This window comes from Selaginella moellendorffii, unplaced genomic scaffold (genome assembly GCF_000143415.4).
Source record: "Selaginella moellendorffii unplaced genomic scaffold, v1.0 SELMOscaffold_147, whole genome shotgun sequence".
Taxonomy (NCBI): domain Eukaryota; kingdom Viridiplantae; phylum Streptophyta; class Lycopodiopsida; order Selaginellales; family Selaginellaceae; genus Selaginella; species Selaginella moellendorffii.
In genome coordinates this window covers 162,560-172,767 of record NW_003314408.1, presented here as the reverse complement: position 1 = coordinate 172,767, position 10,208 = coordinate 162,560, and the positions used below count along the sequence as shown (strand labels likewise).

General features: G+C 47.5%; 4 protein-coding genes across 5 annotated transcripts; 1 reads left to right on the top strand and 3 right to left on the bottom strand.

The window, feature by feature from the left end:
* Positions 1-864: 864 nt before the first annotated feature.
* On the bottom strand, positions 865-2,314 carry LOC9652253 (cilia- and flagella-associated protein 20). The gene is made up of 5 exons (XM_024666714.1): positions 2,164-2,314; positions 1,981-2,104; positions 1,884-1,915; positions 1,559-1,800; positions 865-1,441 (listed from the first exon to the last, which is right to left on the bottom strand). Exons 2-5 carry the CDS (start codon positions 2,031-2,033, stop codon positions 1,139-1,141), a joined length of 630 nt encoding a protein of 209 aa, XP_024522482.1. The 5' UTR covers positions 2,034-2,104; positions 2,164-2,314; the 3' UTR covers positions 865-1,138.
* A 136-nt stretch (positions 2,315-2,450) lies between these two features.
* Positions 2,451-5,235, top strand: LOC9652149 (EF-hand domain-containing protein 1). Its single transcript, XM_024666695.1, has 13 exons — positions 2,451-2,536; positions 2,616-2,813; positions 2,883-2,999; positions 3,123-3,155; positions 3,213-3,350; positions 3,409-3,621; positions 3,679-3,811; positions 3,871-4,058; positions 4,139-4,282; positions 4,349-4,432; positions 4,494-4,763; positions 4,816-4,895; positions 4,972-5,235. Exons 1-13 carry the CDS (start codon positions 2,465-2,467, stop codon positions 5,141-5,143), a joined length of 1,842 nt encoding a protein of 613 aa, XP_024522463.1. The 5' UTR covers positions 2,451-2,464; the 3' UTR covers positions 5,144-5,235.
* Positions 5,183-7,644, bottom strand: LOC9652148. The gene is made up of 9 exons (XM_002992984.2): positions 7,279-7,644; positions 7,050-7,219; positions 6,815-6,993; positions 6,474-6,758; positions 6,339-6,397; positions 6,249-6,285; positions 6,106-6,177; positions 5,724-6,054; positions 5,183-5,643 (listed from the first exon to the last, which is right to left on the bottom strand). Exons 1-9 carry the CDS (start codon positions 7,370-7,372, stop codon positions 5,263-5,265), a joined length of 1,608 nt encoding a protein of 535 aa, XP_002993030.2. The 5' UTR covers positions 7,373-7,644; the 3' UTR covers positions 5,183-5,262.
* Positions 7,645-8,287: 643 nt separating this feature from the next.
* On the bottom strand, positions 8,288-10,205 carry LOC9652252 (phosphoenolpyruvate/phosphate translocator 2, chloroplastic). 2 transcript variants are annotated; one of them, XM_002992983.2, is made up of 9 exons: positions 9,745-10,203; positions 9,526-9,648; positions 9,303-9,455; positions 9,171-9,256; positions 9,027-9,111; positions 8,856-8,975; positions 8,724-8,792; positions 8,546-8,675; positions 8,288-8,476 (listed from the first exon to the last, which is right to left on the bottom strand). In XM_002992983.2, the coding sequence occupies exons 1-9, from the start codon at positions 10,138-10,140 to the stop codon at positions 8,400-8,402; spliced, it is 1,239 nt and encodes a 412-aa protein (XP_002993029.2). In that variant the 5' UTR covers positions 10,141-10,203; the 3' UTR covers positions 8,288-8,399. The 2 variants fall into 2 exon arrangements, with proteins under 2 accessions (XP_002993029.2, XP_024522464.1); XM_024666696.1 differs by having other exon boundaries at positions 8,724-8,975; positions 9,745-10,205.
* Positions 10,206-10,208: the final 3 nt, after the last annotated feature.

The window sequence follows — 10,208 nt, the reverse complement described above, 5'->3', positions numbered from 1 at the left end:
AATAAAGTTTTATGGGGAATTAAAAAAAAATTCTAAAATCTTATGTTTTTAACAATTCATCAGAATATAGCTTTATAATGATTATATTTTTACAGATTATTCAATTTATAAAATATTTAAAATAATTTACTATGTGTTGCAATGCTTAGTTTACTTAATAGTAGTGTTATTTATTTGTTATTTCTAAAAACAAGATTAATCTTATTGCATATCAACCATTAGATGATAGAATAAAAAAAAGAATGTACTAGAAAGGGTTTTAAAAAGTTTATAAATTATAAATACAAGATTAATCTAAGTGAATAACAACTGTGAGATAGTAAACTATCCTAGAATATCGTATCGGGATTGGGTAATTTTATTTGAATAAAAATCCTAGTAAACACAAAAACTGTATTTTCTGGAGCCTTGAAGATTATTCTTGTGATCCTCTTGGAACTAGTGAGGGAGAACGCTGCTAGTTATTGATTCTTGTCCAAAGCTAGCAGTTTATAACCATAATCACTGACCTTGGAATGTGCTGTTTCTCTCTTAATAGCTAGTGCAGTTCTCCCAGTACAACTATGATTTGTTTAGGAATATATGGGTGACTGCCAGGGGCTGCTAGATTACAAAGGTCTTCTAAATTTTCAGTGTGCCATCTCCCATCCAGCTTTACCTAAAATCCTCCTATTGTCAAGCAAAACCTTGAGTATTCTTAAGTTAAGCTACTAAAATGCATGCTTGTGGTGTCAAGTTACCTTTGGTAATGTATGCCTTATTATCTTGTGATGCATGAGGCAAATGGATTGAGCATAGTGAAGTGTTGAGAATGGTTAGGATAAAAGTTTGGGAATGACAAGGCCAGACATGGCTTGGAGTTTATACTTTAGTCCTTTACTCTCTATTCTGCCCAGAACAGATACAATAATTAGTACATGTATGCTTTGCTATCTCACAAAGTGAGGTGCTGTCAAATGCCACGAGATTAACATGTAGAGCAGCAGCTCGTCCAAAAACCTTGAAACGAGCGTCAACGTAGATGTGTGTGATCAGACGGGTATAGATTGAGAAGATTGAGAAGCGTGGAATCAAATCAAATCAAAGAATGACAAACAAAATTGCAAACTTGATGACAGCAGGTTCTTTTCTCCTCGGGTCAGTCACGTTTTCTAACCGATTGGTGATCAGAGCAGAGGAAACGAAACAATATCAAGCAAGTTACCTGGATTGGCAAGAAGAGCTTGTATTCAGCAGGCAGCTCCTCCTCGGAGTAAAGGCGATCGGAGAAGTAGATCCTCCGGATGCGGCAATTGGCGTGAACTTGGACGCACAGCGTCTCGACGTAGTTCGTGCCGTAAGCGCGCCTCGTGAAGTCGGAGAGGTTGAACTGGATCTGGTTCCATCCCTCGTCAAGCCTCATCGGCATGGTACAGATGAAAGGCTTCACGCGTGTTGTCGACTGAAATAAGAACGGAGGTGAGCAACGAAAGCTTTGCTAGAGAAAAGGAAGATAACGAAAGAAACTTGTGAGAAGTTTATATTACCTGGTTGAAAGCAGATGTGAGCGTGGAAGTACCTCAAAGTTGGAGGCTTTGAACCGGCGCTTGACGTTCTTGTCGTCGAGGACTTGGACCTCAAACGTGAAGTACTTGCGCAGGTTCTTGATGATCATCACCAGGAAGGGCAGCTTGATGCCGAGCGTGGTCTTTGGTTCCTTGGGGCAAGTGATGAAATTCGTGCTCACGTTCGTTCCGCGAATCTCCAAAACACTCGACTGGATGTCCTCGTCAGTCAATCTCTTGATGTAGCCATTCGTCACTGCAACAAAAAGGAAGAACATGAGAGAGTAAAGAAACAAAGTTCTCTCTCTAAGACCGAAGGACACAAAGAAAGGATCAGACCTTCTTCGTTCCATATGTTGAGAGGCTTTCTCCTGTCCAGAGCAAATGCATTAGCGAGCTCTCTACAGATCTTTGACGAATAGAAACGATTTCTCACCCAATGCTGTAGAGGATGGAGAGGAAGCCGGATTGGAATGCATTCCTAAACATTGTCGCTCCCCCAAATCAGCGCCGGGCTCTCGCTCCTGCCCTAGGTCTGGCTCCAAAATATTTCGATCGGCCTGGCCAGTGCGAATGTCAATCCATCTCTCAATCACTTCACGGCGCTGGGATTGCGTACCTTCGATCGCGATCAAGAGAGAGCTACGAGGGCGACGGATGGATCAAAATCGGCGGCTCCTCCTCCACTCCGCCATTGCAGGCTTGCCGGTAACTAAACCGCCCAGCTAGGTCTCGCGACCATGTCATAGCTAACGTGGCTGGAGAATCCGCCAACGTGGCGAGAATGTCGCTGGCGTGGCGCCATGTGAATCGTTGTCCGGAGCTAACTGCCCAGCCGGCTGAAATTCAAAAAGAAGAGCGCTCTCTCTCTCTCTCTCTCTCTCTCTTCAATCGGCCCTAGCAATTAGGGTTCTTCCACCATGAGTGGGTGTAACTCCGGCTGCGGCCCACAGGGATCTGAACTTCCCGCATTTTCCTTCTGCCATCCACCGGTAAGCAGCGATCCATGGCTCTTGGATTTTCATACAGGATCGCAGGCATCACAAAGCACAAGCCTGGTGGATTTCGCAGGAATGCGGGCGGCCCAAGCCCCAAAATCTCAACTTCACGGATGGATTCCGGGAGGTGCGCGATCCCGAGGTGCGCAAGCAGCACCGGCGGGAGCTGGGCGAGAAGATGCGCGATTATTTCTACGAGGGCGGGGTTTGTGGGCCTTGCAACGTAGAGATGGGCACTCCACTCCCAAAGTGGCTCAAGTACGATCGCCAGGTAACAAACTGGGGTCTAGGTAACAAATTGGAAGAGAAACTGGTAAAATTTCATCGTTCTTTCTTCCAGGTGCTGAGATTTTACTGCTACTTCAAAGAGCCTGTGAACGAGAGGAGGGACGAGAACTTTAGAGTTCGAAAATGCACCATCTATTTCTACCTGGAAGATGGAAGCATTCATGTCTCGGTGAGTGCTCGGGATTTCTTTTCATTTCCGTGATTCACAAATAATCTTTCATCGGAGGAACTTAACTTTCGTGGATTTCGGGAACACTTTATAAACTCTATTTCTCGTTGATGCATGCAACAGGAACCACGCCAAGACAACAGTGGCCTAATGCAGGTTTGCTGATTTGTACTTTCCTACATTTCTAAACTTCGTTACGTGTTTTGTCTGCAGGGACAATTCCTGAAGAGGCACAGAATCCCCAAGAAAGATGGAAGTGGCTATTTGTCTGTGAAGGATTTTGTCCTGGGCACAGACTTGACTATCTACGACAGGACTTTTCGGATTTGCAACTGCGACACATTTACTCGAGTTAGACACATCCTCAAAAACACTTTTTGTGCTTAGATGTGACTAATGTGTGTTGCAGAGGTATTTGATGAAGCACAGATTTGAAGTGGGCAACGAGGAGGATGTTCCCGGAGAACCTTTGTCCGCATACCGCAAGAGCTTGGAGCGTCATCGTGTCAAGGTTCACAAGGAGTATGCAAACAAACAATTTCTGGAAAACGATGGAAAGGTTCTAAGATTTTTCTGCGTTTGGGACGACCGTGGGGCCGTCTACGGAGAACGTAGGCCATACGTAAGTTGGATTTCCTTTTCTTCTGATTCTCATGGCTGTTTTTCTTTCTTTCTTCAGGTTCTTCATTACTTCTTGGCAGATGACACGATAGAGATTTTGGAAATGCACGAGCGGAATAACGGGAGGTACCCGTTTCCAATGATGCTGCGCAGGATGAAACTTCCTCGAGAGATACCAACTGACCTCTTAGGTGAGATCTTCTAAGGAGAAGAGAACTAAACCGAGCAGTAAAGTTGTAGCATGTTGCAGGCAAGAATATTGGAGCTCAGCATGTTCACAAGTCCTCGTGCTACAACGAGTGTGACTTGCACATTGGGAGCTTCTTGACGATTTACGGTCGAGATTTGCTACTGCACGATTGCGATGATTTTACCCGACAATATTACAAGGAGAAATGGGGAGTTACTGATGACATGCTGGAGCCTGTTGCGGTTCAGGTAGCGTTTCTTTCCTTCTCTCTTTGTGTCTTTCAGTTTGTGATGTGTGCCACGGCTTTAATGGAACAATTGCGTTACAGGAAAAAGCACCGGTGCTGGCCAGAATGGAAGTTCCTCCATACAACGGCTATGGTTCTGACGCGGACAGTATGCAAAATTGTATTTCTCTGATTCCAAAAGCGGCCATGAAAGACTTCAACAAGTTCTTAAACAACGACGGAAAGGTAGACACGACTACTGGAAAGCTCTTAAGTGCCTTTTGACGCCTTCTCGCTCTCGTGAATATACAGATTATGTGCTTTTCGGCAAGGTTCGCAGAAGATGCAAATCACCGCGTTATAGGCCCTGACAGAGGTCGCCTCTTCGTTTTTCAGGTACTACCATTTGTTTCTGTCATTTGTTTAGATCTTGATAATGACATGTTTTTGTTTGCAGTACTACTTGTCTGACGATACAATTGCCATCTACGAGCCACCGGCTAGAAACTCCGGTATTGTTGGTGGCAAGTTTTTGTATCGTCAGGACTCTCCTCCCAAGCCTGGGACCAAGAGACCATATGGACCAAGCGATATGCTTGTGGGAGCGAAACTAGAGATACACAGGCATTTGTTTGAGCTCCTCCAGGCAGACGAATGGACGCTCAAGTACATGGAGAGAAACCTCAGTACCTTCCCCCAGTCGGATTATAGACGAGCTTATTGCAAGGTGATATTTCCTTACTGTTTGTTATTCATCTCTTCTCATGGTTCTTTTGCAGCTAAATTCTTCGATTGAGAGAATGCCCGAGGATGGCCTCCACAATCTCAAGCTCACGCTACCAAAGGGCAATCCGTCGGAGTAAAACACAAATCTCTCCTCAAAATCTCTTTTTTAGAAACTTTCGAGCTAACTTAACGCGTTTTTCTCACTGCAGGCAATTCTCTCCAATCGATATCTTGTTGCCAATCTTGGCGAGGGGTGGCATCGACATGACCAAGCAAGAGCTCGTGACAATTGAGCGTGGCTTGGAGAATGGCCAAGAGCCTGGAGTACAAGACATCTACACGCTCATTGTAAAGTTTGTATGTAATTCCATGAGCCGATAGATTGAAACTTGGAAACTCTGGTGTTTGGAATGCCATGGGTATGTAAAAATCTCATAAATTACAAGTGAAAGAAGAGACTGTATACAACACAAGTGAGATCAATCCATCAAACCTTTCGTTTACGTTGGTGCAACCTTCTCGCCGGGCTCGTTCTTCTCGTAACCAGCATGGCGATGGCGATGGCGCTGGCGGTGTTTTCTCCTGGCAGCAATGATCCAAAACACGATGGACAGCATCGTTCCGGCGGAGGCGAGAGCCAAGCCAATGTAAATCCACCTCGTGTACTTCCGCAAGCCCGGGCACCTCTCGCGGATGATGGTCTGGAACGTCTCGCGGACGAACACGCAGTTCTCCACGTTCACCAGGAACGGTACGTTGACAACCAAGCCGGTAGCGACGGACACGGACTTCATGACTTGGTCATTTATCTGTGGAGTCATTCGTCCAGGCGTGGCGCACGTCGTCCCAGTAGGAGCTTGACAAACGTAGCGGGACCAGTTCTATCACGATCGAAAGGAAAAAAAAGTGTCAAACAAGTCTCTGGAGTGAAAAGAAAAAAGAGTGAAGTTGAGTTGCTTACCCCTGGAGCTTGCTGGAGCGTGATGGTGCCGCTGGCACACGGGACTTCGGCGTAGTCCGGCGCGGGGCCGTATGGACTGCACAGCGTGGGCATCGTGGGTCCTGACTGGTTGAAGTTCAATGGATTACCAGGGGGCGCGGCGTTGCCGTTGAGGACGAGCGTGACTGCCTGGTTAAGGACTCTCACCACCGACACCGCCACCTCTTTGCTTCTGTCCAGCGTCTGGTTTGCTGTTGTCTGGTTGACGCACGGAAGGATGTCATCCAAGTTTGTGCTGCGGCCGGGGTTTTGGACCCACTCGCGCATTGCAACACAAGTGTCCCCCATTACGCTGAAATGAAAAAACATATATCAGGCTTGGTAAATGGTCTGCCAGTCTTACTTGTTGAGAAGAATGAAAACCCCGCAGAGAATCCACGTTGCGATGACAAGAATGAATCCCAAAATCACCAGCCTGGAAGGAACCGTCGGTGAGTTAACAGCTTACCAAACAAGATGAGAAATGAACTAGTTGTTGACACTTACAGGTAGACAAGGGACTGCAAGCCACACGCGGCGAACACTGCGTTGAACATGGAAAAGTTAGCTTCGCTTTTGAGTATGGTTGCATCTTACGGATTCCGAGAAGCACAAGTAGGAGCATCGCTGCCGAGATGATAATCATTGCCAAACGCCTGGAAACGTAAGAGAGAGTGTTAGTTCCAAATCATTTTTTGTGTTTTCTCGAATGAAAACAAGCGACGTGCTTACACCATGTTGATGGCCCTCCGGATCTTGTGCGCATTGTCCTCTGTTTTCAACTCCAACTGGTTCGAGGTAGTGTTCAACTGCTGGCTTATCTGCAAGACTTGCTGCCTCTCATCGTTGCCTAGCCCAAACCCAAAAATGTTAATGGAAGCTCCCTGGTTGAGAGTTCTCGACACATTCTGGAGGTTGTCCACGGTAGTCTGGGACTGCCGTACAACGAAGTTGAGAGTGCCGGACAGCTCGTCATGGAACTTTGCCTGGGAGATGTACACCAACACGCATCCGGCACTGCAAAAGAAGGGAAAGCTCAGCTTATCCAGCTTTCGCTATATAGTTTCACTTACATTGCCGCCAAAGTGAGTAAGGAGAGCAGAAGCAAGGGTACCAAACTGGACTCGCTTCCCGAGCGATCTTTCCTCCTACAGCAGCAGCAGTAGCAGCACAAGGACAGTAGGAAGAGCAAACCCAGCGCTGCCCAGAGGAGCGCTAGGATGAAACCTGGAAGCCCTGTAAAACCGACAGACTAGAAGAAATCAAAGGAGTAAGGGCCAAAAACAAAATATCTATGCGCGCTCGTACCGCCCAGTAGTGTTTGTTTCGAATGTCCCAGCCATCCCTGTATCGCCGGAAATCATCGAGCGGATCGTGCCTGCTAGTCCGATCCTCCGCGAGGAGCAAGGTCGAGTTAGAGGAGGGCGCTTGCTTCAGGGTTCTCCCAAATCCCGGATGAATCACCACTATCCCTGTGTCTGCCACAGCGCAAAAGAAAATATTTCTCACCACGAGAATGGCGCACGCAGCTACAAACCTTGGAATGCTCCACGATGATCTTCCTGCGCGGCGATGGCAGCAATCGCGATCGCCAGTAGCAGCCACAGCGAGGCCCTTGCTAGAAATCCCATGGCTGGCCAGCAGCAACTACCTCGCGGCGTTGGATTGGGGTAGGGACAAGAAATCTACCAAAGATTGAAGCTCCGCTCACTCCCGCGCCATCGATCGCCGGTGAGATCGATGAAAAACACGCAACATCACGCGCCCTGCGCGATCCCTGGGCAAATGCGACTCGACGAAACCTGTGCTACCGTGCGAGAAAGAGGGGAGAGCTAGTTTCCAAGCCAAGGGATGGAATGTCCAACGGGTCGCAAAGCATGGACATTCCGGCAGGGCCTTACGCTCCGGAATGGGCAAGCGCGTGGAGCCGCCTTCCCGTCTGGGCAACCGACACGTGGCGCGCATCGTACTGCTGCTCACGCTTAGTTTACATTGTTTACAGCTATTATGGTGTTGCCGACACAGCGATTATTCTAAGCACCGCGTATAATCAGTCTCAACGAACAAGTGTCCCACGAGGTGGCATCGTAATATCACCGCCACCTTTCGCCTCAAAATTTTTCCTGTAGTGTTTGATTGCCTATGATAGATGATGCATGCATGCAAAGCGAAGCCACCGTGTCGTCGTTGGGCCCAGCCTACTATGATCAAAAAGGCCTGGGAAATTAAAGAAGACGAAAGCTAAGGTCTGAAAGGACGTGTATTTGTCGGTCTCTATCGTCTAGTCGCGCGACCTTCGCAATTGTGACTTTGGTGGGACTCCATCGTTGAGAAACCTTGCCTTGAAAACAACCTCCAACCAAATAGAAAAATGGAGGAGAATAGAAGCCGTGACGTTAGCAATGAAACGGAAGCGCAGGCACTAACCAGCATATCATCTCCAGAGCTCGGTCTATCTCTCTTTCAGATCTGTGCGAGATCGGCGTTAAGTTCTTGTCAGACAGAAATCAGAGAAACTGCGAGAGACACCTGGATTGTCGCATCCATGCCACAGAATCGAGCTTTCAGAGATTTTAGTACCATTGTGCAGGCCAGCAAAAGAGCGAGAAAGATCTAAAAAATTAAAAAAAATGATTTTTCTCGGCTTTACTCACAGTTTTAGGCACTCTTTTTCGCGGGTTTTATGCGCTTGGCTCTCGAGTATGCAAAGACGCCAGCCAGTGCCAGAGCAGTGCCTGCAACAAGTACACCGTGTGTTTTTAACGTGGATAACGAAGCGACGAAGACGGCAGGGAGAATCTTACCAAGAGCATTTATTGTCGACACTGGTGTTCTAAAGAAGATGACTGAAGTTACAATCACAATCACGCGCTTGACACAGTTTCCAACGGAGTGCGTAACCGGCGATACCCTTTGCAATATCATGTAGGACACCTGCAAATCGTCCTTCAGAAACAACGCTAAACTTGCATCAGAGCAAACCTGTTGGTACGAATGAAAACATAATCCTGCTACTAATGCTCTCAACATAACAACTTTCACATCCAGTCCCTGCAGGATCCATTTTCTTTCTATTAGTAAACGCAACGTAGGAAGTGCACGAAACAAATCTACCATTGAAGTCAAGTATTCGGGTGTGAATTTCACTCCCTCGAAGAACAGCGTCACGGGTGCCAGAAGGAAAAAGGACAGGATCGTAATCACGGAGAACAGATTGATGTTGTCAAGAGAGCCCTGCGGAAGAAAGTGAATCCAAATAGAACGAGAACAGAGAACAAGATCTACCTCCTTTTTCACCATCAACTTTTTGCTCAAAACATTTCGCGACTGGAAAGTAACATTTGATGCCATGGCACTTAGAAATCCAGCCCTGTCCATAGAAAAAGAATATAAGAAACGGCAAATGCGATGTTGGTAAGGCCTTGTTACCAGTTGAAAGACGCCTCAGTCAAGGATGCCAACGCCACACCTCCAACAATTGGCAAGAGAGAAGCGATAATCCAAGCACTTGGAGCCTGCAAAGGCAATTGATATAGAACCTTTTCTGCGAACGTATCATACCTCGCCAAGGAACATAGCCGATAGAAGAACAGAGAAAAACGGCTCCATAGCCTTGATTGTGTGAGTAAATGACACCGCAACCTTTCCAAGGCTCATGTTGGTAAAGAGATTCCCCATGGTGTGCACCAATGCCAGCGGCAAGATCGCGACCACCTACGAAGAAACAAGGACAAAATTTTTAGAGATGCTCGATCTACACAAACGACAATTTCTACGACGATACCTGTGCAGTGGTGAGACTTGGACGCTTGTACAGTCCCGTAGTCCACATGAAGAGCACGGCAGCGGACCCAATGGCGAATTGGATCTCAGTGATCGTGATCGGGAATGGAAAGACCTTGAGCACCTGAGAAATAAGTTCTAGTTAGAAAGTAGCATGCATGGAGAAAACAAGAAAAGATCCTAGCTATGGTGGAGAAAAGAAAACGAGAAGAAACAATGCCTGCTTGTTATAGATGTTGAAGTAGATGTTGAAGAGGTACCACAATCCGAAGAGCGATCCCAGCTGGAGCGTGCGCATCATCGCGCTGCCGGATTCTTGCTCCTCCACGCCATCGCCTGGAGCTGCCGCTGACGCATCGCCCGACGCAGCGCTCCTCGCCTCGATGATCCGCGTCCGGGGCCGAAATTTGCTCGCGAGATCATCCTCCCTCGATGCGCCGAGAAGAATCGGCGTCAGGCCCGCAGAAAGCGATGCATGCACTCCCCCCCGCCCAGCGATGGAGCTGCTCGAGATCCTGGATCCGGCCGCGAGAATTCTGGCATGCCGCTCCTCGTGCCTGCTCGAGAATGTGAGCGAGGAGGTGCTGTGCAAGCCCGCGGCCGCAGAGATCGCCATTGGAGAGAAGAATGCCACTAGCCTAGAACCCTAAAATCCCGAGCTCCAAACCCTCAAATATCATGGGC

Bases quoted from the DNA above. Each gene is read 5' to 3' on its own strand.
- LOC9652149 (XM_024666695.1), top strand. From the start codon at position 2,465: ATGAGTGGGTGTAACTCCGGCTGCGGCCCACAGGGATCTGAACTTCCC. The intron at 4,764-4,815 runs GTGATATTTCCT...GTTCTTTTGCAG, and splicing joins ATAGACGAGCTTATTGCAAG to CTAAATTCTTCGATTGAGAG. The intron at 4,896-4,971 runs GTAAAACACAAA...TTCTCACTGCAG, and splicing joins CCAAAGGGCAATCCGTCGGA to GCAATTCTCTCCAATCGATA.
- LOC9652148 (XM_002992984.2), bottom strand. From the start codon at position 7,372: ATGGGATTTCTAGCAAGGGCCTCGCTGTGGCTGCTACTGGCGATCGCG. The intron at 6,055-6,105 runs GTAAGACTGGCA...TTTTCATTTCAG, and splicing joins GTTTTCATTCTTCTCAACAA to CGTAATGGGGGACACTTGTG. The intron at 5,644-5,723 runs GTAAGCAACTCA...CGATCGTGATAG, and splicing joins CGCTCCAGCAAGCTCCAGGG to AACTGGTCCCGCTACGTTTG.
- LOC9652253 (XM_024666714.1), bottom strand. From the start codon at position 2,033: ATGTTTAGGAATGCATTCCAATCCGGCTTCCTCTCCATCCTCTACAGC. The intron at 1,916-1,980 runs GTGAGAAATCGT...TGCTCTGGACAG, and splicing joins TCCATCCTCTACAGCATTGG to GAGAAAGCCTCTCAACATAT. The intron at 1,801-1,883 runs GTCTGATCCTTT...TTTTTGTTGCAG, and splicing joins CAACATATGGAACGAAGAAG to TGACGAATGGCTACATCAAG.
- LOC9652252 (XM_024666696.1), bottom strand. From the start codon at position 10,140: ATGGCGATCTCTGCGGCCGCGGGCTTGCACAGCACCTCCTCGCTCACA. The intron at 8,976-9,026 runs GTAGATCTTGTT...TTTCTTCCGCAG, and splicing joins AGTTGATGGTGAAAAAGGAG to GGCTCTCTTGACAACATCAA. The intron at 8,477-8,545 runs GTAAGATTCTCC...TACTTGTTGCAG, and splicing joins GTCGACAATAAATGCTCTTG to GCACTGCTCTGGCACTGGCT.